The following is a 24,989-nucleotide window of genomic DNA, read 5'->3' on the forward strand; positions in this document are numbered from 1 at the left end:
TAGTTTTAAAATGTTTTTCCATATGTTGTCATGTATGAAGAGACCCAAAATGAACACTGTAAGCAGACTACTTAATTACTATAGGCGGATTATTTGAACAGCATTAATCTTGTACAGGAATGATTCTGTCCCGAGTTTTTTGATCCATATAAGCAGCTGATCACTGTAAGCAGTTAACACTGTATGTTAAACACAGCAGAAGGTCGTGGTTTGGACTTTAAATTAATTTTCTTTTTGTCTTCACAGCTTGAACAAAATGAGTGAAATTAAATAAATAAATAACTTCAAAAAAACAGACTTTTATGTCTTAAATTATAAATACTAAGCTTTTAACTAAAAAGGGTTCACTCCAAAACAAAAGTGACCATGAATGAAATGGAGATGAACTGAAGTATTTTTGTAAAAGTCCCTCACAGCTCTTCCATTTTATGTTTCCGAACACGGACAAGTGATGCGAGTGCGAAAAGACACTTGAGGGAACCGTCCTTTGGGAGTCTGTTTCCATCTGTCGGATGTTCTTTGACACACAGCTAAATTAAGCTAGTTAGCTGTATAAGTTACCATCATATAAGCTACAGTCATGAAACTGAACTCTCACTTAAATTAGCGAAATTTATGGAAATAATTCAGGCTTTCCCTTTATCCAGCTTGATGGAACAACCCTCTGCTCTATGTGAAAACTGCCCTTAGATAACTTTTATTATGATTTGGCACTATATAAATAATTGAACTGAACTGAATTTTTAGGATTGCTTCCCCCTTATTCCGTAACTTCACATTGGGAATACAGTAATTACACTGTATGTTGTAATCTACAACTTTTTTTCACTGTTCTGTTTTCTATGCACTACTGTTACAAAACAGTCAAATTGCAAAATGCAAAGTGGTTAAAACAAATAAAATTGTAAGCCTTTGTGCTTTTAAATATGTATAATATATACAGTACCAGTCAAAAGTTTGGACACACTTTTGCATTCAAGGGAATGAGATTCAACCATCAACGTCAATAAAGTTAAAGGTCTCCTCAAGACATTTTTTACAACAAATAAAAACACTCTGATTTGACAAATAATTTGTACCTGATATTTTTTTTCCCCACAAAAAAAGTTCACTTACTTTGTTAAAAAGTGTAAAACTGATATTTTCTCTTTCTCCCTCGGTGAAAAATCCAGAAACGTTTTCTAATCTCAAAAGTTTGAAACTGCTGAACACGAGATGTCTCTTCTTTGTTCACTGTCCAAGTTGTTGGACAGTGTGAGCTTATCTAGCTAATTTTAGTTCCTCTTTTTGTTACTATACTTCCACCTGCAGCTCAACAGGGAAACACTGTCCGAGGAAACACAAAGAGGGAATTTGATGCTAAAAAGACTGTATCCACTTGATATGACTGCTGAAGCCTCATATTAACCTTTTCATACATTGTGTCCACTACAGTGGACAGGTATTTGGAAGCCATCTTGAACCATTTAAGTTATAGTACCATGTCCCAACTACCAGGTGGTGAACCTCCAAAGTGTTGTCTACAATTCCATCTGAATATCATTTTTGGCTCTCTGTGATCTTGAGATATTGAATCATAAATTCAAAATGGCGGAGGGTGGAGGAAATGCAGAAAGTAGCTCAGGAAAATCTGTTAAATACTTTTATTCATAGAGAAAAAAAAAACAGGTAAAAAGTATATTTTTCAACTAAATAAGATGTTTGAAATAATCTTATCAAGGTTTTAATAATATTTTTCCTGTACATTATTTTCTGTGACTGAAAATACATCTGTCCACTCCAGTAGACGTCATGCAACAAAGGGTACATTCTGTCTATTGGGCCTAGGTCTTGTTTTTCAAATGTCCTCGCTATTGTCGAGGACATTTTATGTGTATGTGTTCCTATGTGTATTCATATATATATATATATATATATATATATATATATATACATATATATATATTTATTGATTTCCATAAATCACTTTTTACTCCATTGATACATGGTGTCCACTACAGTAGACACATTTCAAAATTCAATATATTAAAAAAAAAGTTACTGACATGATTTTTCACTTGTTTAAGAGTAAAAATAGACAGTAAATTTTTTTTTTACTCTGTGATTTAATAATTCATGCATGAAAGGGTTAATTATCTACAAACAAAAGCTAATACCATAAGAATAATGTAAAAGATGTTAAAATACACACCTACTCCAATCTGGGCACGTAGAAATGCTTCAAAAAGTTCTCCATCAGTATCAGTATTGTTTATTATTAATACTGGCAATGACCGCATGCTGATTCTTGTTTATGATTATTTATAGAAATGGCTGACACCTTGTGGCCAAATGACATCAGTTCTTTTTTATTTCAGACTTGCATTTGTCTGAGATGATTTCATGATTTAAAGGTGCGAAATCTTAGTTGTTTACTTTTTTTTGTCCTTTAAATTGATCAAAACATGTTTGTGAGGGGTTTATTGGTGATTAATACGAGTGACCAATGGTTTATACTGTATGTGACTCTATAAAACTATACAAGAGTATTAATGACAATATCATATATGTAATTATGTTTTCTATAATCTATAAGGTGTTAAGTAAGATTTGAAGATTTAAAAGTTAACATTTGAAAACAATTACAGCATACATTTTATGGTGTTTCAGTGTGAAGTTGTGAATGAAATTTGACAAGTTCATGTCTTTTCAGGTCCCTTAAATTAGAGAAATTTGAGTCAGCATAAGTAGTTAAATAGTTTCTTTTGTCAGCGATTGGACATTTAAGTGTATGCAAACACTATAGGGAATAAATTATAATGAACATTAGACAGATTATTTACCTAAATACTACTAATAATTGAATTACTACTTACAATTTAAATAATTTACTGATAAACAGTAATGGTCCCAAAATGGATCCCTGGTGAACACCACGTTGTTTTTGTCTTTTAACACATAATTTCTACAGTATATATTGTGTCATGACACCCATCTTTACTCAATTAAATGTGAGTTTCTGTGTCATAGGTCTAAGAAAGATTTAGGAACACAAGTGCATTCATTGTTGTGTTGCAGATATTTTGTCATCTGGATGATATTTTATAAAGATACACAGTAGTTTTTAGAATATATTCTGTAATTTTGGAAAAAATTAAATATGACACTGTCCTTCCTCAAAAAGCCAACCAAGATCCTGCAAGCTCATTTTCCGCTTTGAGATATTTGAAAGAATCAATTTAGAATGAATTGGGCCCAGAAGCTGGATGTTAGACCAATCAGAACACTTTGGGGAGTGTTAGGATGATCATGTTAGTCCTCAAACTCCCAGAACCTTTCAATTAAGGCTGCAGTCAATTATTATTTTCATGATTGATTGATCTATAAGTCATAGTCTTCATTAATCAATGAACGGTTTAGTCTATGAAATGTCTTGAGAGGTCTTTTTGTGACATCTTCTAATTGCATGTTTTGTTCGACCAACAGTCCGAAATCCAAACAAACTCAGTTTACAATGATTGATGGAAAAGATTGATGAAAAGCAGCACCAGCATTTGTTTAGCTAAAAAGAGACTGAAATGATCAATCAAATGTTATTTTCTGACAATCAAGTAACCGATTGAATAATCTGAACAACTATTTGAGTTGAAAATGAAGCATCATCCTGCAGCTGTGCAGCCAGTTTCTCTCCTCAGGTTGAATCAGAATCTGGTTTGGGTTGACAGTTAAGACTGAATTTTAAAACATTTCCAGAACAACCACCACGTTTTTCAAAACCAAAACACCAATGGTGACCAGGATGAGGTGTGACAGTCACACTCAGTCTTCCTGAGTCTTCTAGTTGTTCTGAGAGTTAAAACAAAAACTAGCAAAGAAGCTTTTGCTTACTGTAGTTCCAGCTGCTGGAATACTTTGTCAGGTGTGATAAGATGTGCTCCAACAGAATTTAAAAGCTTAAGCTTTAAAATTTGCTTTGCTTTGCTTCCCTTATTACCGTCTTTCTCCTTGCAAAATTTCATAAAGACTTTCCCGTCAACAGTGACAGAGGCTAAGTCCTGGAGTTATGAATTGTTTCTAAGTAATACTAATTATTAATATTATGGAATACAGCATCATCACCTTTTCTGAGAAATTAAAAAGATGGCTTGGGACCCTTGTTGCATGTCAAACCCCTCTCTCTCTACCATTGTTTCCTGTCTGCTTCTCCACTATCAACTCTCCATTAAAGGCAAAAACATAAAAAAAAGGTGCCCAAATGAGTAAGCAGAGTGGTTACAGGTTTATGTTGCGGTTCAAATAATACCTCTGTGTGTGCATAATCAACCAATGTGGATGAAAGCAATGACAAAATTTGAATTCAGATTGGATAACCAAGAGAAAAACAAAACAAAACAAACGTTTATGGAAGTTTTCCTCATAGTATTCGTGATAAATTAAATGAAGACCACCTGTTTCTAGTGGGGTTTCAATTAAATGGTGTATCTGGGAGGTCCAATTTTTGGTGAGTCATTTATTGCGCTAAAGCAATCACCCTGAAGATAAACAACACTCAAAAAAAGCACAAGTCAGAGGACAGATACAAGGACATTTCACATCATCAAAAACATACCATCCCCCTTGTGAAGCACGGTGGTTGCAGCATCATACTGTTAGGATGTTTCTCTGGAACTTGTGAGGGTAGATTGTTAAATGTTTGCAGGAAATTACAGGGAAATGCTGGAAGAAAACCTGATGCAAAGAAACCGTTTAAAGGTTTGTTTTCCAGCAAGACAATTAGCCCACATGTAAAGTCAAGGCTACACAGGAATGGGTTAAAAACGATGGTTATAACCGGGTTATCCTTATTAGAATGTGGATGATTTGACATGAGTCTGGATTCTTTGGTTCTTTGGAGCTGCTTAAAATCTAACTGTTGTCATAGCAACAAACCTGACAGTTACCTGGATCACGACCAAGACGTTTTCAAACATGAAACTCATTTTCAGATATAATTCACTTTCTCAGATTTATAATGAATGAATATTGATATAATTATGACTTTGGATGAGAACATTATTGACAAATCATTGGCTGGTGTAATTATTATATATTTTTTTTTATGATGAAGAGTTACTGATACTTATACATGATAAAACATGCAACTAAATAAAAGTTTGTACACTATAAAGAAAAATCAAACCAGATTTAGTTTGGGATACTTTGAGTGAAAAGACATAAACTCATCTAAAAGATTCTGACTGTTGAAAGGCCAACATATATATTTTGACATTTGAAACACTAAAACATATTAAATAATTAAAGCCGCAAGCAGCGCTGAACGGGCCTTTGCACCCTTGCTCACGTCGGAGCGCGGTGCAGTCCAAGGACTTCTGTCACAGGCATGTAGATGTCTCCAGACCTGGGCTGACAGGTCTGACTTTACAAACATGTAAAGTTTGGTGCGACCGGAGCATGTACAATAAAGTTATAGCGACTTCCACTGCCATGGCGAAACATCAAATCTCAACGGTGTGGGGATGACAATTTTCTGCAGGGTGAGACATGTCTGTCTTGCTCACACCTGTGGCATCAAAATTATGCAAGTTTTGGGCCCATTCACTGTAATTTCAATTAATAATTTGAAAACTTTTGATGAGTTTGTGTGTAAAACAAATTAATTTCCTAATTTCATCAAGTTTATTTTTAGAAAAGTAAAGACTTTTAACGCACATGACCTGGTCAAAGATTGATTGAAATGTGTACTGTCAGGTGTGTAGAGACAATAAGTAACTGCAGCTGGACACAGAAAAATACTCATATATTTGAATGGAGAGTGTGAGCGAACCGCTAAGTGCTCGGGCCTTAATAAAGGAAAAACTGCAGTACAGAGCTACAAATTTTAGTTTTGATTTTATTTTTCTGCAGCACTTTATCACTAAACTGTCATTCTCACTCTATTTTTCCCTTCCCTTCATAGGTCATCCTCACTGCTGAATTATACATATAAGACTCGTAATTATTGTAAAATAAATGATAATAACACCAAACTTCATACAAAGTTTGTATATAATCTACTGTATGTATATAGGCCTTTCTGCTGTATCCTACAAAAATGAGCTGCATTCAACCCCCACACCCATCCCCCCACTTTTTTTCTCTCCCTCTCCCTCTCAGCTGGAGAGAAGGATTTCAGTGTTGAAATATCTTCATAAATCCCATTACTTTGGCTAAATCTCACATTTAAAATCACATATTAGTAGGAATTTTCGTCGCGAATCTATTGATACAGGTTTGAAAGTGGTCTGACTTATAGTTTAGATGACAGACACCTCAGTTTGGCACAAAGTTCATGCCTAGAGATTGCCTCCCCATTGGTTTCCATTGTAAGGTGCGATGTGGCACTTCAACTTTCGTTGGTTATAATATCTAAACCGTTCGAGTTATTACAAAGTTTTTAATAACTTTTGTTCACCACAGTGTGATAAGTCATGTATTAAAGTTTGAAGCCGATACCATTAACACCCTAGGAGGAGATAGCGTTTCTTGGGGGTCCAAAATTGGCACAAAGTGATTTGTAGGTCTTGATGAGACGAATAATTGAGTTTTGGTTCGATCTCTATACGACATTCCTTTGTGTAGTGGCAGCCTTACATAGGTGGTGCTCTCGAGCACATTTTGGCACTTTGGCAGTTAATTTTTACATTTTATCAAATTTTTCACCAGACCTGATGTGCGTGCCAAATTTGGTGAGTTTTTGAGCATGTTAAGGGGGTCAAATTTAGGGTTGAAGTGGCGTAATAATAAAGAAAAAATAATAAGAAAGAAACAAACACACAAAAAACAATATGGTCTTCGCCCCTTTGGGGCTCAGGCCCTAATTAACTGCAGAACTCACTGTCCTGAAAATCGTTTCTGCAATTAAAGCTGCTTTTTGATAGTTTTTAGAAGGGTTTCATTTTCATAGCAGGTTTATGATTATCACTTAAAAATTTTTTGCATGTCCGCTGAGGAGAACATTACCAATCATACACTCAACATCGCTCACTGTCTGACCACATTTACTGGTAATATCTGACTGTTTAGCAGTGATGAGTTACGTAACATCCTTATTTAATAACATTGACACAGAGCAGGTTGGCTTTAAAAGTTTCTCATACAAACTCAGGACTGGGGAAGACTGGTTTCAGGTACTGTGCATCTAAGTAGGCTATTGGTAATGCTTCATTGTAAAAATGAATTGTGATAATTACACCAACAGATATCAATATAAGGTTTTATCTATTACCTGAATGTTCTCATCAACATTCTTTCATTATGAATCTGAGGAAGTGAGATATTCGCATCTGGCAATGAGTTCATGTTTAGGGTTAACCATAACCCTGTTAAACTTCCAATAAACTGTACTTCTGCAGGTTTTGGGACTTGTTGCTATGACAACAGCTCTTAAAGGATTTTAAGCAGCTGAGAAGAACCAAAATCTCCATAATAAATCAAGTCAACATTCTCATCTGGATGACTCAGTTATCCACTTATGAAGAACGGAGGCCTGCAGAGTCCAAGTCAGAGCTCAATCTGATCAAGAATGTGGACTTGAAAAAGGTTGTTCACTCACAATCCACAAGCAACCTGACAGAGCTTGAGCAGTTTTGCAAAGAAGAACTGGGGTTAAACGAGGAGTTGAATAGTTATGAAAACAAGTATTTGTAATTTCCTTAATTATTATGTCCATGGTAACAATAAGGGAGGGTTACAAATAAACAATGAACAACAAACCAGCAAGAGGTTTGTGGAGAGAAAATAATTTTGCAACCTCAAGAAACATCAAGTAAAGAGGGTTCTTGAGAAATGAGCACATAGCTGCAGGCTGCTTTCTGCAGTTGCCGGTTGCCATGGCAACAGACTGATTTCTTACATGTCTTACATTATATTCATTCAAATGGTTTGTTCTTACGAAAACAATACAAATGTGGCTGACCTTCCCGTAATCACACTTTAATTGGGTTTTTTTTGCCAAATTCACTTTCACCTCCTTCGCTCTTACTTTGTGTGTGTGTGTGTGTGTGTGTGTAAACCATCCATGCACACACTGACACACTGAATGATGTATTTCAAATGATTCTTTTTCAGTTGAATCACTGGATGTGTCACAAAATTACTCTGTAACTCTGCTGTTTGAACTCTGATGATCTGGCTCAAGTTCTTCCACACTGATCTGTGAAAAATATTTCTTTACGGATAAGAGAGAGACAAAAACACAAACTATTACCAAAAAGTAGTAAGGACAATGTTGTTTGCTTAAGCAATATTACACAAGTGGATGTGCTTTACCGTCATTGTTTGCACGACAGTGATGCGGTCAGGTGCGCTGCCATACTGATTTGAGCACGTTCTAAATGTCTAGTTGACCAATCGGATTGCTCGGTCGTAATGTGTTGTATAATGTAGCACTAAGATTAGAGCTGCAACGATTAGTCGATTAATCAATGAGTTTCTAATTACTAAATGAATCACCAACTATTTTTTGTAATACAATAATCGTTTTGAGTCATTTTTAAAGAGGAAATTCTCCAAAGTCTCTGGTTCCAGCTTCTCAAATGTGAATATTTTCCAGCAAGAGAAAAGTCAAAATAATTCCACAGCGCATATTATGTTTCTCCAGAACACACCCAGTATATAATCCCCTCAGTTAAAGCTTCATAGGAAAATTTATATATCTACAGCAATAATGGTGACACACAGCACTGTTCTGAGGTAACATGTTTACAGACTGGACCACAGTGTTGTAGCAACTGAAGGCCACTGACATTCTGGGAAACTTCTAATCCAAAATAATATTTTGGGAGGATATTTTGGGAGGATAGCTTATTTTATTTCCCTTCACATTCCCTTCTCACATTAATACCCTGTTCATACTTGACATCAACATGTACTCTGCATCTGGAGAAGAAGGAGATGTCCTTTTAAGATTTTTTTGTACATGATGATTGAATGAATGATTTTGGTGGAAAAACCACATCAGACACCAATTACTAGTCATAGCAGATTATTTTTATCGTCTTTAAATCTGTCTAGAACGGGCCTTTAAGAATAGCACAGATTTCCATCAAGTGTATTGGGTTTTACCAGGTATGTTTTTTGTTTTTGATGCCATTACCATTGTAGTTGATAGTTGCTGTGTACATTCCGACTTGAAAAAATAAAATAAAATCCAATACTGCTTACAACCAGTAATAGTGAACATTAATGCAAAGTGAACATCCTGGGAAACATGGAAAAGTTTCAGCATGAACTGGAAAAATCAATGTGATATTTATGGCTGACCTCATCTGTGAAGATAGTATTTAATGCTCATATCAGGTATTCTTCACTCACTACATAATCACTGATGCTGTTTAGGTGAGATCACTTTGGGCTCTTTGCCCATTTTTTATTGGCCGGGAGTGAGGCGGACTGCCAAGATGACAGTGACTCACTTTGAGCTTCAAAACCGCTCTTCAGAAACCAACAGGTGACATCACGGTGACTATGTCCATATTTTATACAGTCTATGGGATAAATGAATACATTAAAGAGTCATAAATAATATTATTTTGGAGGTTAGGGTTACTGTATTGGGAAATGAATAAATGTGCACAATATTTGTTTATTTCCTTATTTATTTCCCTATAAATTTATTTCCATGTACTTTTTACTGTATTCATTTATGCCCCTACAAATGTTCACTAATGTATACTGTTCATTTTATTTACTTCTTTATCAATCAATCAGTCAATTTTTATTTCTATAGCACCAAATCACAACAAAAGTCATCTCAGGGCACTTTTCACATAGAGCAGGTCTAGACCGTACTCTTTAATTTACAGAGACCCAACAATTCCCCCCATGAGGAAGCACTTGGCGACATCGCTATGGAAAAACTCCCTTTTAATGGGAAGAAACCTCAAGCAGACCCTGGCTCTTGGTGGGCGGCCATCTGCTTTGACCGGTTGGGTTGAGAGAGAGAAAGAAAGAGGGAAAGGGGGTGGGGAGTGGGGGCAGAATAACAACAATCTTAATAATAACAATAACAGCAGCAACAGCAATAACCAGGGAAGGATACCAACAGGACTGCGAAGGACCGCAAAGGCTGGGCCTGCAACCCAGGGTTTCCTGTGAGATGAGAAAGGACAGTCCCCCAGCAGTCTAGGCCTATAGCAGCATAACTAAGGGCTGATCCAAGGTAGCCTGGTCGGCCCTAACTATAAGCTTTATCAAAAAGGTAAGTTTTAAGCCTACTCTTAAACATAGAGAGGGTGTCTGCACCCCGGACCAAATCTGGAAGATGGTTCCACAAGAGAGGAGCCTGATAGCTGAAGGCTCTGCCTCCCATTCTACTTTTAAAGACTGTAGGAACCACCAGTAAGCTGCATTCTGGGAGGTATAATACGGTACTATGAGCTCTTCAAGATATGATGGTGCCTGACCATTAAGGGCTTTGTAAGTTAGGAGAAGGATTTTTAATTCTATTCTAGATTTTACAGGAAGCCAGAGCAGCAAAGTTAAAATGGGAGAAATGTGATCTCTTTTTCTAGTTTTTGTTAGTACACGTGCAGCTGCATTCCATAGCTATGAAGTTAAAACTGCTGTTGTATGTCTTATTGCATCACATGTTGGGGAAACAGCCACTAGACCTCTTGAGTCCTTATACAAACAAACTATAAATTCTAAACAAAAGGCCAATGCATTTCCATCACTGTAGGAACCAGAGAAATGCAACTTAGTGAGCTTTGAGAATTTTAGATTATTCTCAAATTTGTGCCTGGTTAATAAAGTTGTAAATGGTTTGGCCCCTCCTCCACTGTGTGACACTTGCTCAGTAAGTTCTATTAGATCCTCCAGAATATCCTCTTTACATGATTGTACCAGACCATTTCGTCACACTGCATTTGGGCAGTCAGCTTTCTCTGTGAAAGCCACAACTCAGAATGTCCTACTTGATGATATGAAGAGCTACAGTTCCATCAGTGTGTAAAAAAACAAATTAAAAAGTCTGCTAAAAGCTGCTCAGCTCTGTAACCACTGACTCTACATTTCATCTCATGGTCTTTTCACAAACGCAAATAATCTTGCTTTTAATTTGACAAGCATACATTAGTCACTTCTAGCTGACATTGTGGGTGTATGTGATGTGCTATTTTGTGTAGCTTTGTATTTTATATTGTGTCCTGTGCGTTTTTTTGCTTTGTACTGTTTGCTATTGTGCTGTTATATGTTTTAATTGTGATCTGCCGAAGGGACTGCAGATGAAAATGAGTTATAAGCTAACTCTGGTACAGTACATCAAATGGTAACATTTGTGATTGTTGGGACGGGCAGTAGTGCGTTTGGTTATTAGCAATAATTCATAATTATCATAGATAATAAGAATAACACAGCAGCTGGCTCTTGGCGGCATGGCGGAGAGAACAGCAGAGTCGACTCAGTGAAGAAGCGTTTCTTCCGTCTCGAGGAAATTGAGGACGCTGGTTGCAGCAGCGGTCTCTCTCGGATCCGGGAATGTGTTCGGGTGAACACGGGCCAAGTCTCGTCTTGTGCTACTCCTTTGTCTCGGGGGAAACAAAGGAACAAGCAACTCGTGGTCAGGCCTCACAGGTTACATGTAGGCCCTCTCTGTGTGACCTCATGGTTTGAGGCCCAACTTGATTAACACTGTACATGGTCCCAGTAAATGGATACGATAAGGATGACATCACTTATTCAGTTGTTTAATGTTACCCCACCTTGTTTCTAGGGAAAATACACAAACCCAGCTGGTAACAAGTCCCAGCAGACTTTTAGTTTTGTTTTTAAGCGTTGTCTGACACACCCACACACACAATGGAGATGACCTTAAAATGACATGGCATGACCGGAAACTACTGTTGCTGTAGTGGTGACATCAGGGTGTCATCATGGTGACATCATCGCCACTACAGTCATGTCTGGTGAGACAAAAATTGGCCCTCAAGCAGACCTATGTATTGCAATTATGAAACTTTGAAGAGAAAAAAATCCCCCAATATTTTATAGCACAAAACACAAAGTGCAAGCGAGGCTGATGAGAGTGTGAAAATATTGGACAAACTGAAATTTTGGCTTCATGATGGCACTAGAGGAAAGGTCATGGGATCACTAAAGTGATTACAGTTTATTCTGAGAGGGACGTGAATATCTGAACCAAATTTCATGGAGATCCATCTGGTGGATGTTGAGATATTTCACAGATAGGTGTAAACAAAGTTCGGTGATCACCAAAGTCATTAGGATTCATCCTCTGGACACCATGTATGCACAAAATTTAAATGCAATCTATGCAATAGTCAAGATGTTCCAGCTGGACCAAAGGGGTGCTGGCATCCCTAGAGGCACATGGCCAATGTGGCTAAAAAAACCCTGATTTCCAGGTAAAACAGTAACAATGCTGTTTCTGTGTATTCATAACTGGTTCAATGAACAGAGTTTATCAGGTTCCTGAGGCGGGGCTGTTGGCTCTGGATGGAAAAAACCTGAGCCTTCTGGATGTTTTTTTTTTAGCACATTATGCTCTCCTCCATCTGCACTCTCCTCCATCTGCACTCCTCTTCCTTGAGACTTGGCATGAGTAAACACAAATGTATCCTACATGGAAGTCTTTTATCGAACCGCAAACATCTTACACTGGAACTGCATTAGCTGCAGGTTACTTGGGAAACTCCATTACTGTGGCTGATGTTTGTGTCTGCAGGCTTTTATGACAAACAGCTGTTTTTATGGCTGCCTGATGACTGTTTCTCTTCTCTCAGTAATGAAAATGTTTTGTATACATGTGTTAATTGAACCTATATGTCATGAAACACTGTGGGGGTGAGTTTGACGTAAGTCACTTAGTATTCTTGTCATGTGGTGCATTACATCAATGATTAATTAAGGTCAGCTGGATGCATAACCTGTGATTATAACCAACTTTAATTATATTGTACTATATTGTACTATATTGTTGTGAATTTTTGCAGTGTTCATACACTGATAGGCCTGTTACCAAATGTACATGGACAGCTTCTTCTGTGTTGCAGCTGCTGATTTGATGCCTTTTTTTGTGACTTTTGATGAGACTTGAAATGTAGCAAAGTACAATACTTGCAATATAAAATGCTTACATAAAATGACTGATTATTAAAATGAATTAATGGTTTTACTTCTCTTTAACCTCCCATAGACTACAGCACTGGTTTTTATTTCTCTATAAAGCCATTCTTGAGTTACAACCACCTAATTTATGTAAATTCATACATCCATACAAAAAGTAAATAGCTGCTCCTCATTCCCAGGACTCATATTTATTAATGGTTCTAAAAGTCTGCACTGACTTAGGTAAAACTCACTTTTATGTATTCTGCACCCTCTGCAACTTGATTTAAATTACAAAATTTTGTTCCTCTTTGGGAATTTAAAGCACTGCTGTATAATCTGTCTGTCTTCTCAAAGGGCTGTGGATGTTTTTTAAGGGTTTTTTAGAAGCTAATGTGTTAGCCTCATTGAGTCGTTATTTCAGATTAATCTTATTTGTTTTACTTCCCTTTTATCTAGACAGCTGTTGGTTTGTTATAAAGAATTTTTTGTAGTATTTTGGATGTAATATTTTATGGAGCTTAGCATAAGTTCAAGCAGGAAGACTATCTATTAATCATTCATTCATTCTCATTCCTCTCTCTCTCTCCCACCACTTCTCCTGCTCTCGTATCAGCTGTTTAGGGCCTTTACTCTTAGTTAACAAATCAGATTCCGCTATGATTTCCATCAAACTATCATGTCTTAGCTGCCAAACTTTAAATCTGATCTTTTCTCTGTTGTTGTCAGCTGTCATTTCAGTGCGAATCATCAAAACCTTCCTCCACCCTGTTCACCTCCACTTCATCACGTCAGCACACAGGTCAGAGATCACCAGAAGCAGCTCCTCTTATCATCATTCAGATCCCAGTATTCCCATATTCATCACTATCTCCAGTGTCTAGACTCCATTGGGGGGGATATCCTATTCTATTCACGTCTTAACTTCCCCCTTTTCACATTTTCACTTCATCATGCATCAGTCTGTCCTGATTGAAATATGATTATATTGGAGATTGTGTTTATGATTTACACTGCAGTGTTTTCACTCTGCTATTGTGATGATGTATTTTTGAGACATACTCCATATATTTGTGTTATGTGTTTTATGTTGTTTGTCTGTACTCATTGTTTTTGCCACCCATCTTGGCCATGACACTCCTGAAAAAGAGATTTTTAATCTCAATGAGGTTTTCCTGGTTAAATAAAACAATAATTACAAAAAGTACAATTACACAAAAAACAACATTGTTACAGTAACAGGAATAAATGTAATCTGTTGCTTCCACCACTGCACGGTTGAGGGTCTTCTCTATGCTTGAGTGACTCATTTTAGATCCTTTCCATGCAAAGTCTTATTTTCCCGAAACTGCCTCAAGAACCCATCTGTGTTTAAACTTAGCATCATCACCGTAGAGTACGAGTGGTACCAGCAGGTTACTCACAGTGTTGTGTTTACATATATACATATAAGGAAGTGAATTAGCCAAAGACCAGACACTGTGTAGACGTAAACATTCAGGTCTTAATACTGCTATTTCTCCTGCAGGAATTGGAACCTTGGATCAGAACGTTAAAAGCTGTTATATTCAAAAACACCACATTACACTGCCAACTGGTGTAAGGTTGGTAGTCCATTCAAGGAAGATTACATTACAGTAAACTGATTCCCTTCTAAGTGCACTGAAATGATGTGAAACAAATGACTTGGCAGTTGTACAGTGAAGGTATCCTGCATGAACAGAGTGATTTGTCATGGCTGTGAGTAAATCTTACGCTGAATTGAAAAAACATTTCATTCTGAGCAAATCTGATTTGTACTGTAAAAGGAATGAGTAAGCATACAACATGTACAGATTGCGCAAACTAAAACTAGAATAACATGAAAAATGACACGTACAAAAATCTTCACAATCATACACCCTTTTAAGTAAGTACCTTTAAGTATGATTTACAATTTTAGATGGCCAACATTTAAATAATGTGCTAGGATAGACTCTAACATTCGAAACAACTGAGCAGGTCTGCAAACTGCAGTGAAAAACTAAGCTCACAGAAGTGGTGGCCCATTAGCTAAAGTGTAAACACCTGCCCAGGTTGCCAGAAAGAACTCTGCTGATCTCACACACCTGATTCTATTCACCTCATCAGACTAACACTTCATTGGTTGACTCCAGGATTTAAAAAGAGCCCCGGTGTTTGCAGCAGTTATGAAGCAGAAACAATAGCTTTTGGTTTTGTTGTTTGGCCACTAGCAGCACAAAGTGTATAGGCTGTTGGACTTCCATTTTCAAAAAAAAATGGCTTCTTGTGTGAGGTAAGATTACTTTTCTATCTTTTAGCAGATACTTACAGCACTAACCTGTTTGGTTTGTTTGTTGACATGTTACCTTCTTTTTTCAGGCTGCTCTTGCTCTCACTGTTAGCCTTTGGGCAGTATGCAAAGGGTAAGGTTTAATCCTACACAAACCGCAGTTCCATTCACCAACTCGGCAACTATATTGACCATTAATGTGTCTTCTCCTTCTAGAGCTCAGCTACAGAGGCTCAAGTGGCATTAAACCTTACTTTGAACTGGCTGAGGATTTCCCAAGAAGCTACAAACCTGCTTTAGCTTCCTCCAGTTATGAGAGATCTGCACTCCCTGGAGGTTCTCAGGGTAGTTATGGACCCACTGAAACAACGTCACTCGAGAGCCTGAAACCCATTCCTGCACCTAGTGCTGGAGGTTATGGTGGTTCATATGGTAGGCAAGTAAATAGTTACAGTCCAGAGGGAAGTGTTTCTAGTTACAGACCTGGCCTTCTGATGGCTCAAAAACCCAGACAGACCCCTGAGCAGCCACACTATCAAATTAACCCAAATACAAATGGTGTCCTCCAGACCAAAGCTGGCATGTGGGATCTTGCTCTACCACAGAATGGAGACAGGTTTGAGTCTGGAGTTGTTTCAAGTTACGGAATTGAGATGCATTCTGATAAGCCGGCCAAGCCGCAGCCGTCTCCGAGCTACCCGGCCAAGCCCCAGCCCCAGCGGTCTCCGAGCTACCCGTCCAAACCGCAGCCCCAGCCCCAGCGGTCTCCGAGCTACCCGTCCAAACCGCAGCCCCAGCCCCAGCCCCAGCGGTCTCCGAGCTACCCGTCCAAACCGCAGCCCCAGCCCCAGCCCCAGCGGTCTCCGAGCTACCCGTCCAAACCGCAGCCCCAGCCCCAGCCCCAGCCCCAGCCCCAGCCCCAGCCCCAGCCCCAGCCCCAGCCCCAGCGGTCTCCGAGCTACCCGTCCAAACCGCAGCCCCAGCCCCAGCGGTCTCCGAGCTACCCGTCCAAACCGCAGCCCCAGCCCCAGCCCCAGCGGTCTCCGAGCTACCCGTCCAAACCGCAGCCCCAGCCCCAGCCCCAGCGGTCTCCGAGCTACCCGTCCAAACCGCAGCCCCAGCCCCAGCGGTCTCCGAGCTACCCGTCCAAACCGCAGCCCCAGCCCCAGCCCCAGCCCCAGCCCCAGCGGTCTCCGAGCTACCCGTCCAAACCGCAGCCCCAGCCCCAGCGGTCTCCGAGCTACCCGTCCAAACCGCAGCCCCAGCCCCAGCCCCAGCGGTCTCCGAGCTACCCGTCCAAACCGCAGCCCCAGCCCCAGCCCCAGCGGTCTCCGAGCTACCCGTCCAAACCGCAGCCCCAGCCCCAGCCCCAGCGGTCTCCGAGCTACCCGTCCAAACCGCAGCCCCAGCCCCAGCCCCAGCGGTCTCCGAGCTACCCGTCCAAACCGCAGCCCCAGCCCCAGCCCCAGCGGTCTCCGAGCTACCCGTCCAAACCGCAGCCCCAGCCCCAGCCCCAGCGGTCTCCGAGCTACCCGTCCAAACCGCAGCCCCAGCCCCAGCCCCAGCGGTCTCCGAGCTACCCGTCCAAACCGCAGCCCCAGCCCCAGCCCCAGCGGTCTCCGAGCTACCCGTCCAAACCGCAGCCCCAGCCCCAGCCCCAGCGGTCTCCGAGCTACCCGTCCAAACCGCAGCCCCAGCCCCAGCCCCAGCGGTCTCCGAGCTACCCGTCCAAACCGCAGCCCCAGCCCCAGCCCCAGCGGTCTCCGAGCTACCCGTCCAAACCGCAGCCCCAGCCCCAGCCCCAGCGGTCTCCGAGCTACCCGTCCAAACCGCAGCCCCAGCCCCAGCCCCAGCGGTCTCCGAGCTACCCGTCCAAACCGCAGCCCCAGCCCCAGCCCCAGCGGTCTCCGAGCTACCCGTCCAAACCGCAGCCCCAGCCCCAGCCCCAGCGGTCTCCGAGCTACCCGTCCAAACCGCAGCCCCAGCCCCAGCCCCAGCGGTCTCCGAGCTACCCGTCCAAACCGCAGCCCCAGCCCCAGCCCCAGCCCCAGCGGTCTCCGAGCTACCCGTCCAAACCGCAGCCCCAGCCCCAGCCCCAGCCCCAGCGGTCTCCGAGCTACCCGTCCAAACCGCAGCCCCAGCCCCAGCCCCAGCCCCAGCGGTCTCCGAGCTACCCGTCCAAACCGCAGCCCCAGCCCCAGCCCCAGCCCCAGCGGTCTCCGAGCTACCCGTCCAAACCGCAGCCCCAGCCCCAGCCCCAGCCCCAGCGGTCTCCGAGCTACCCGTCCAAACCGCAGCCCCAGCCCCAGCCCCAGCCCCAGCGGTCTCCGAGCTACCCGTCCAAACCGCAGCCCCAGCCCCAGCCCCAGCCCCAGCGGTCTCCGAGCTACCCGTCCAAACCGCAGCCCCAGCCCCAGCCCCAGCCCCAGCGGTCTCCGAGCTACCCGTCCAAACCGCAGCCCCAGCCCCAGCCCCAGCCCCAGCGGTCTCCGAGCTACCCGTCCAAACCGCAGCCCCAGCCCCAGCCCCAGCCCCAGCGGTCTCCGAGCTACCCGTCCAAACCGCAGCCCCAGCCCCAGAGGCTTCCGAGCTACCCGCCCCAGCCCCAGAGGCTTCCGAGCTACCCGTCCAAACCGCAGCCCCAGCGGTCTCCGAGCTACACGGCTAAGCCCCAGCAGCCCCCGAGCTATGGTGTAACCCAAAGCAAAGCTGGCATGTGGGATTTGGCTCTTTCCCGGGAAGGTGCCAAGCCCCAGCGGTCTCCGAGCTACCCGCCCCAGCCCCAGAGGCTTCCGAGCTACACGGCTAAGCCCCAGCAGCCCCCGAGCTATGGTGTAACCCAAAGCAAAGCTGGCATGTGGGATTTGGCTCTTTCCCGGGAAGGTGCCAAGCCCCAGCTGTCTCCGAGCTACCCGCCCCAGCCCCAGAGGCTTCCGAGCTACACGGCTAAGCCCCAGCAGCCCCCGAGCTATGGTGTAACCCAAAGCAAAGCTGGCATGTGGGATTTGGCTCTTTCCCGGGAAGGTGCCAAGCCCCAGCTGTCTCCGAGCTACCCGCCCCAGCCCCAGAGGCTTCCGAGCTACACGGCTAAGCCCCAGCAGCCCCCGAGCTATGGTGTAACCCAAAGCAAAGCTGGCATGTGGGATTTGGCTCTTTCCCGGGAAGGTGCCAAGCCCCAGCTGTCTCCGAGCTACCCGCCCCAGCCCCAGAGGCTTCCGAGCTACACGGCTAAGCCCCAGCAGCCCCCGAGCTATGGTGTAACCCAAAGCAAAGCTGGCATGTGGGATTTGGCTCTTTCCCGGGAAGGTGCCAAGCCCCAGCTGTCTCCGAGCTACCCGCCCCAGCCCCAGAGGCTTCCGAGCTACACGGCTAAGCCCCAGCAGCCCCCGAGCTATGGTGTAACCCAAAGCAAAGCTGGCATGTGGGATTTGGCTCTTTCCCGGGAAGGTGCCAAGCCCCAGCTGTCTCCGAGCTACCCGCCCCAGCCCCAGAGGCTTCCGAGCTACACGGCTAAGCCCCAGCAGCCCCCGAGCTATGGTGTAACCCAAAGCAAAGCTGGCATGTGGGATATTGCTCTCTCCCAGGAAGGTGTTGCCTATGGCTCAACTGACTCAAACCCGCAAATTAATGTCAGAAGTTCTGCACCAGTGTATCAGCCCCATTGGCGGCAGCAGGTGCCTGTGTACAATAGACTTCGTCAACCTTGGGAGGGGTCTTAAAGTGGCTGCAAGTAGGTAGCTAAAACTTATTGACAACTTATTGTGTTCATGTGGGTGAGGGTAAATGATGGTAGCATATTTTAATCACATGCAAGCTAACTAAGATTCTTTCTGGAGTTTTAAAAGTCATGTTGGAATGAAACTGAACTTGCTAAACTGTTTTTTCAGGTTCCTGTTCATGGAAGCACACATCAGCACAGGCACTGCAATAACTGTAATTCATATTATAATAAACAGTGTGGAAATGAATCCCTTCCTGTGTCCTGTCCCTTCCTTGACAGTCATGTTTAGGTTTTTTATTTTAAATGTTTTACATCTTTCAGTGTTTGAATCTATATACCTTTTTGCCAAAGTACAGATATCCCTCAGATTTCTTGGCCTAGAAAAAATTAACACAATGATGGAGTGGGTAAGTATTAGCTGGGAATTGGCCCCTTGTGGAAATTCCATCTGGGGAAGATGGGCTTTATGAAGTGTTTACATCTCTACAGTAGTAGCCATTAAAAGAACTAACAACAGGTTAGCATCTGCAAAAAGTCCACATATTGTAGAGCATAAGTAAACCGATTTATGCCATTTTCAAAAAAAAAAATGGCTTCTTGTGTGAGGTAAGATTACTTTTCTATCTTTTAGCAGATACTTACAGCACTAACCTGGTTGGTTTGACATGTTACCTTCTTTTTTCAGGCTGCTCTTGCTCTCACTGTTAGCCTTTGGGCAGTATGCAAAGGGTAAGGTTTAATCCTACACAAACCGCAGTTCCATTCACCAACTCGGCAACTATATTGACCATTAATGTGTCTTCTCCTTCTAGAACTCAGCTACAGAGGCTCAAGTGGCATTAAACCTTACTTTGAACTGGCTGAGGATTTCCCAAGAAGCTACAAACCTGCTTTAGCTTCCTCCAGTTATGCGAGATCTGCACTTCCTGGAGGTTCTCAGGGTAGTTATGGACCCACTGAAACAACGTCACTTGAGAGCCTGAAACCCATTCCTGCACCTAGTGCTGGAGATTATGGTGGTTCATATGGTAGGCAAGTAAATAGTTACAGTCCAGAGGGAAGTGTTTCTAGTTACAGACCTGGCCTTCTGATGGCTCAAAAACCCAGACAGACCCCTGAGCAGCCACATTATCAAATTAACCCAAATACAAATGGTGTCCTCCAGACCAAAGCTGGCATGTGGGATCTTGCTCTACCACAGAATGGAGACAGGTTTGAGTCTGGAGTTGTTTCAAGTTATGGAATTGAGATGCATTCTGATAAGCCGGCCAAGCCCCAGCCGCAGCCGTCTCCGAGCTACCCGGCCAAGCCCCAGCCCCAGCCCCAGCCGCAGCGGTCTCCGAGCTACCCGGCCAAGCCCCAGCCCCAGAGCATAAGTAAACCGATTTATGCTTATAGCAATTTAGTTGATGCAGCTGACTTAATTTACAACTTGTTTCTCACCTTGTTGGAAGTTTCTGTGATGTTCCTGCTTCCATATCTGGGTAACTAAGACTATGAAAAGACCTAGGTTATGCAAAAACAAATGGACTTTTATGTATTTATCTTGGATAGATGACTCCACATATCCTTTAAATATGTTTAATACACAGACATCTAACAAGGCTTCCTGTTCAGACTTACACCAACAAATGTTTTTTAAATAAAATTGCCATTACTAATTGTTTCTTAAATTGTGATAGTTTATTGTGTAGTATTTTATTTACAGTGACTGATACAACATGAGGAAACCTTTAAAGAGTTTGTTCACCCAAATGGTGATATCCACCTCTAAAATGTTTGCTGCTCCCAATACAATGGAGGTGAATGGAGTTTCATTTGTGCTCCTCAAAGCACTGAAAACTGTATTAAATATTCAACAGCAACATTTCTTGAATCTAGTGGACACTGTTATAATTCTTGGTACAATATACAGACAAAAAGGCATAAAAAATATATTCAATATTTTCAAAAACTGAAAAGTGTGTGGCAGCGTGGCTTTTAAAGCCTACACTGGTGCTGTCATAATTACCTTTACTTTATTTAGTCAAAACTACATTTTTGTCTCACAGCAAAAAAAAAGAAAAAAAATCCATCGACTCTCAAGTTCTTATTTTCTTTTTACTCAAGGCCAGGTTTGAAATTTCAAGTCTAGAGCTCAGATATTCTATGAGAGAGACTAATCTTTTAATTTATTTGGCCCTCTCTGGTTCAAAGTCAATGTTCAAGGAGCTGTGAGGTCAAGACAGTTGCTTTTCTGCCTAAATAAGTTGAAATATTAATACTGTTAATTGAAATTGATGACAAGATGAAACCTTTTCCATCTAATTTGAGCTTTACAAGAAACAAACCCTTTAACATAGATAACAAAAAAAATCAACAATCAAAAAATCATGACAATAGGATTATAATTTATATTTATGGAGGATTAAATAATAAAAAAAATAAAATGAAATGATTCAAAATTAAGACATAAATAAATAGACAGATTATATATACCTTCGGTCCTGTCTTGATAAAGTGATAACACAATGTAAGACAATGACAAATTTAACAGATATTGAATTGATCTTGGTTATTACTTTTATCTCTAAAATACAAAAGTTTTATTTTTAAAATTCATTTTTCATTGTTTTCTGTGAATGGCAGCGGTAGGGCGGGTCTTCACACGCAGCAGCTCAGGGATTGGTCGATTGCTGCCTTGGTAAAAGTCCAATCCTGTGATCAACTCAACATCTCTGACTCGTGATTGGTGGAACCACATGAGATCTTCCACCCAGAGAGATTCAGCTTCTGTACTCTGTTGATGCAAAACAAAAAGAGAATAAATAAATAAATACATTTGACTGTTTGAACAAAAGCAAGACCAGGCAAGTTTATTTGTATAGTATAATTCATACACAGGACATTTCAAAGTGCTTTACATGTATAAAAACTTAAAAGAGTTTTTATAAGACTTTAGACTTTAAAAGAGTGAATCTAAAAGAGAGTGTAAAAAAAAGTGTAATCAAGGTCAACTAATCAGAACAACAAACAGTAATGATGTTTCTCACATTTAAGGCTGTTCTTCTTTCTGTTGTTTCCTGTTATCAAAAAATAATTGACTTGGGATGTAATACTTGTACTATAGTACTTGCTAAGACTGATTGTTGGTTAGGGTTTGTAAATTATGCTTCACTAGAGGCACATTTGGTTGACTTTCTTAAAAAAGTTCTGTTCAGAAAACTAGTATTTCCTGTGACTGGGCCTACTGTCTAAACATCCCAAACCATGACACCATCTACCAAAAGACAAAGTCATTTCCCAAAACTACCAACACTACTCCCCTGTTTTCAGTTACGTGCTCATTTAGAAATCACTGGCATTCAATATCATTAACTCACGTCATCGCAACTGGAAACCAATTAACACACAATTCCTCAGGTGGAAGAGTCAAAATTGTTCACACACCAGTCAGAACCTCGGGATAGAGCGATAACAGGGCGATGTCTCATTTGACTTGTTTTTTTACATAGTACATTTACTTTTTCACTCAGTCTCAGTTTAATTCACTACAATACACTGAGAAATTAAAACCATTAACCATTTTTCATTGCAGTAACTGGTTTTTACAGTTTTGAACTGATCTCACCAGTATGTAATGGCTATTCTGTAGTGTGTTATACACATTATCTGAAGGCAAAATTTGGTTTAGATGTAAGATTACATGGTAACGAGTGGAGAGTTTGGTTTTGACATGGGAAGGTTGAAGTTTGTACACATTTGTGTTCACAGTTTTGGGAAATGAAGCACACAGTAATTTCAAGAAATGTGTTTTAGCAAAAACAACTGACCAATTTCCATTAAATTCATTCTAAGTAATAATGGTTTCCAGTGGATTTATCCTGCTTTGGTGATCGTCGGACCGAAATGTGCACTTAATGTCTACTGAGAACATTCATTATTCGAAGGGTATGAACTCCTCTTAATGTATTGATCCCATGAGCTTACCTCTACCGCCACCCTCAGGACAAACTTGACATGTGTTAGAATCACTGCATATACCAATCTAAATTGCTTGTACATCCAGTGCATATGTATTGTGGTGTAAAATTAGCACGCAGTAGAAGCCTTTTTATTATCTTGTTCCAAGAAATATATGTTATCGCTGCCTGATTTAGTATAAAGACTTGGAGTATAAAGAGCAACTTTACTGTGTCCTTAGATGAGCCTGATTGGGGTATTTCCCTTTTCTACCATGGAAGTAGAAGAGGTGCCGGAAATTCTCTCTTTTGTTAATGTCTGATGTTTTGTGAACAAATAATCAAGAATGGAATGGAATGGAATGAGGAAATCTATTTAAAACTCACTTATCTGTTCTTATTACTTTGAGGTGGTTTCACTCCCTCCCTTTAACTGGAACAGAATACACTGTAGTTTTTATTCAGGACCCGCCAGTGTAAAATGTGACCAGCAGGGAGGCAGTTTCACACAGAGTCAGAGTTTCACTTTGTTTTGGATGGTCTAGTGTAAGATCACCCGTGGATAACAATTTCGAGAACACAGCTGATTCAATAAAACGTCATTTTCCCGAAAACTGGTTCTTACTTTGCAGCTTTCAGAGTTGTTGGAGTTGTGAGGCAGCAAGAAGGACACAGTCTGCAGCTCACACGCATTCACAGGTTGGGATGAGTTCTTGCAGCTAGTCAGCACAGCAAAATAGTGTGTAGGGACGGGGATGTTGGTACCGGACACGAACCTGGAGTCACACAAAAACACATGAGTCATGTTTATCAGGAAAGGTCACAAAAAGTGTGGTGCAATTCCATGAAACCCAGACATCCTCCCAAACACATATACATATACGTAAATACATGGAAAGAGTATTACTCTTCTGGTTTCAGGCTTTCAGGCCATTTCATCCCAAAGATGTTGTATGTGGTTAAAGTAGCTTTGTAAATGGGGATTGTCATGTTGAAACAGGTAAGGGCCAAATGCAAACTGTTGCACACTATTGTTAAAAATATAATTGTATGCTATATTTAGATTTGTCTCTGTTGGATATAAAGGACACAAAAACAATGAGAGCCAGAAGTACACACAGGTATTTGGACTGCTTGCTTTATTTTTGTCTATATTCATGCCAATTGTCAGCTCGGTAACACTTTAAGATGACTCTCAGTCAGTTTGTCTTTATGTTAAAAGATGTAACATGCTGCATTTCATTTTATGTATCTTACAGTAATACTGGCATTTCTCTTAAATGCCGTATCTTCCAGTTCCAAAGAAAGAGTCCACTTCTAGTTACTGTCAACCGAAACAAGAAAGTCGAACCAACAGTTCTCAGTACTTGGCGGCTGACACACACCACTGACAAACACACACACGCACGCACGCACGCACGCACGCACTTCCGCAGACTTTCAATTCAGATGTGCCAGCATTTTAATAATATCCACCCACATGCTTCACTTTATACTTACTTCTTTGACTGTGAAGCACTTTGAAACTGGTTTTTGTGAAGGGTGCTATATAAATAAACTTTGCTTGCTTGCTTTTTCTTTTTCTTTTAGCCATTTTCTGTATTTTTTTTCTCTTCTTTGTGTTTTTACATACATTCTGTCTATGCAACTGTAAAAGTTTAAAAAAAAATGTTGTCGGATTTGCAAAAACAGGCAGCAGGATTCTCTGTAACTCCTAACATTATGTAGTTCAAAATTAAATTTACACATGTACATGCGTGTGTTTTGTGACACTTGCAAGACAGCAGTTCCCAGTAATGTGGGACCTCCTTTTCCAAAGAACAAGTAAATGCATCAAAATTTACTGAAACAAGTAGGCGGATACCAATAACAAGCCAGTGTAATGGTTTGCATTGTCTCCAGATGTGATTTAGCTTTTTTTCCCCACTCCATGTAGATTTATGCTTCGCGA

The 24,989-nt window shown here is 41.1% G+C and overlaps 3 protein-coding genes across 6 annotated transcripts in view; 2 read left to right on the plus strand and 1 right to left on the minus strand.

Moving 5' to 3' along the window:
• LOC137198197 (adhesive plaque matrix protein-like) overlaps window positions 1–19,344 on the plus strand; it is a 122,652-nt gene extending 103,308 nt beyond the window's left edge. The window contains exons 1-4 of one of the 3 annotated variants that reach the window (XM_067611862.1): window positions 15,239–15,379; window positions 15,466–15,509; window positions 15,593–19,110; window positions 19,264–19,344. In XM_067611862.1, coding sequence (XP_067467963.1) covers window positions 15,363–15,379; window positions 15,466–15,509; window positions 15,593–19,095 — 3,564 coding nt within the window. In that variant the 5' untranslated portion in view covers window positions 15,239–15,362 and the 3' untranslated portion in view covers window positions 19,096–19,110; window positions 19,264–19,344. Of the gene's footprint in view, window positions 1–15,238; window positions 15,380–15,465; window positions 15,510–15,592; window positions 19,111–19,263 lie in introns of those variants that run through there. The other 2 variants (XM_067611861.1, XM_067611863.1) reach the window with 2 other exon arrangements.
• Window positions 19,345–19,648: 304 nt separating this feature from the next.
• Window positions 19,649–20,604, plus strand: LOC137198202 (relA-associated inhibitor-like). Its single transcript, XM_067611881.1, has 3 exons — window positions 19,649–19,703; window positions 19,783–19,826; window positions 19,910–20,604. Exons 1-3 carry the CDS (start codon window positions 19,666–19,668, stop codon window positions 20,587–20,589), a joined length of 762 nt encoding a protein of 253 aa, XP_067467982.1. The 5' UTR covers window positions 19,649–19,665; the 3' UTR covers window positions 20,590–20,604.
• Window positions 20,605–20,761: 157 nt separating this feature from the next.
• LOC137198198 (venom phosphodiesterase 1) overlaps window positions 20,762–24,989 on the minus strand; it is a 43,544-nt gene continuing 39,316 nt past the window's right edge. For both annotated transcript variants that reach the window (XM_067611865.1, XM_067611864.1), the window contains exons 24-25: window positions 23,664–23,814; window positions 20,762–21,876 (exon numbers count right to left, since the gene is read on the minus strand). In XM_067611865.1, coding sequence (XP_067467966.1) covers window positions 21,703–21,876; window positions 23,664–23,814 — 325 coding nt within the window. In that variant the 3' untranslated portion in view covers window positions 20,762–21,702. The remainder of the gene's footprint in view (window positions 21,877–23,663; window positions 23,815–24,989) is intronic.

The sequence above is a fragment of the Thunnus thynnus genome, chromosome 15 (assembly GCF_963924715.1).
Source record: "Thunnus thynnus chromosome 15, fThuThy2.1, whole genome shotgun sequence".
NCBI lineage: Eukaryota > Metazoa > Chordata > Actinopteri > Scombriformes > Scombridae > Thunnus > Thunnus thynnus.

Excerpts from the sequence above, each read along its gene's own strand:
- LOC137198202 (XM_067611881.1), top strand. The coding sequence starts at position 19,666 with ATGCCATTTTCAAAAAAAAAAATGGCTTCTTGTGTGAG. Across the intron at positions 19,704-19,782 it reads AAAATGGCTTCTTGTGTGAG|GCTGCTCTTGCTCTCACTGT; the intron begins GTAAGATTACTT and ends TTCTTTTTTCAG. Across the intron at positions 19,827-19,909 it reads CTTTGGGCAGTATGCAAAGG|AACTCAGCTACAGAGGCTCA; the intron begins GTAAGGTTTAAT and ends TTCTCCTTCTAG.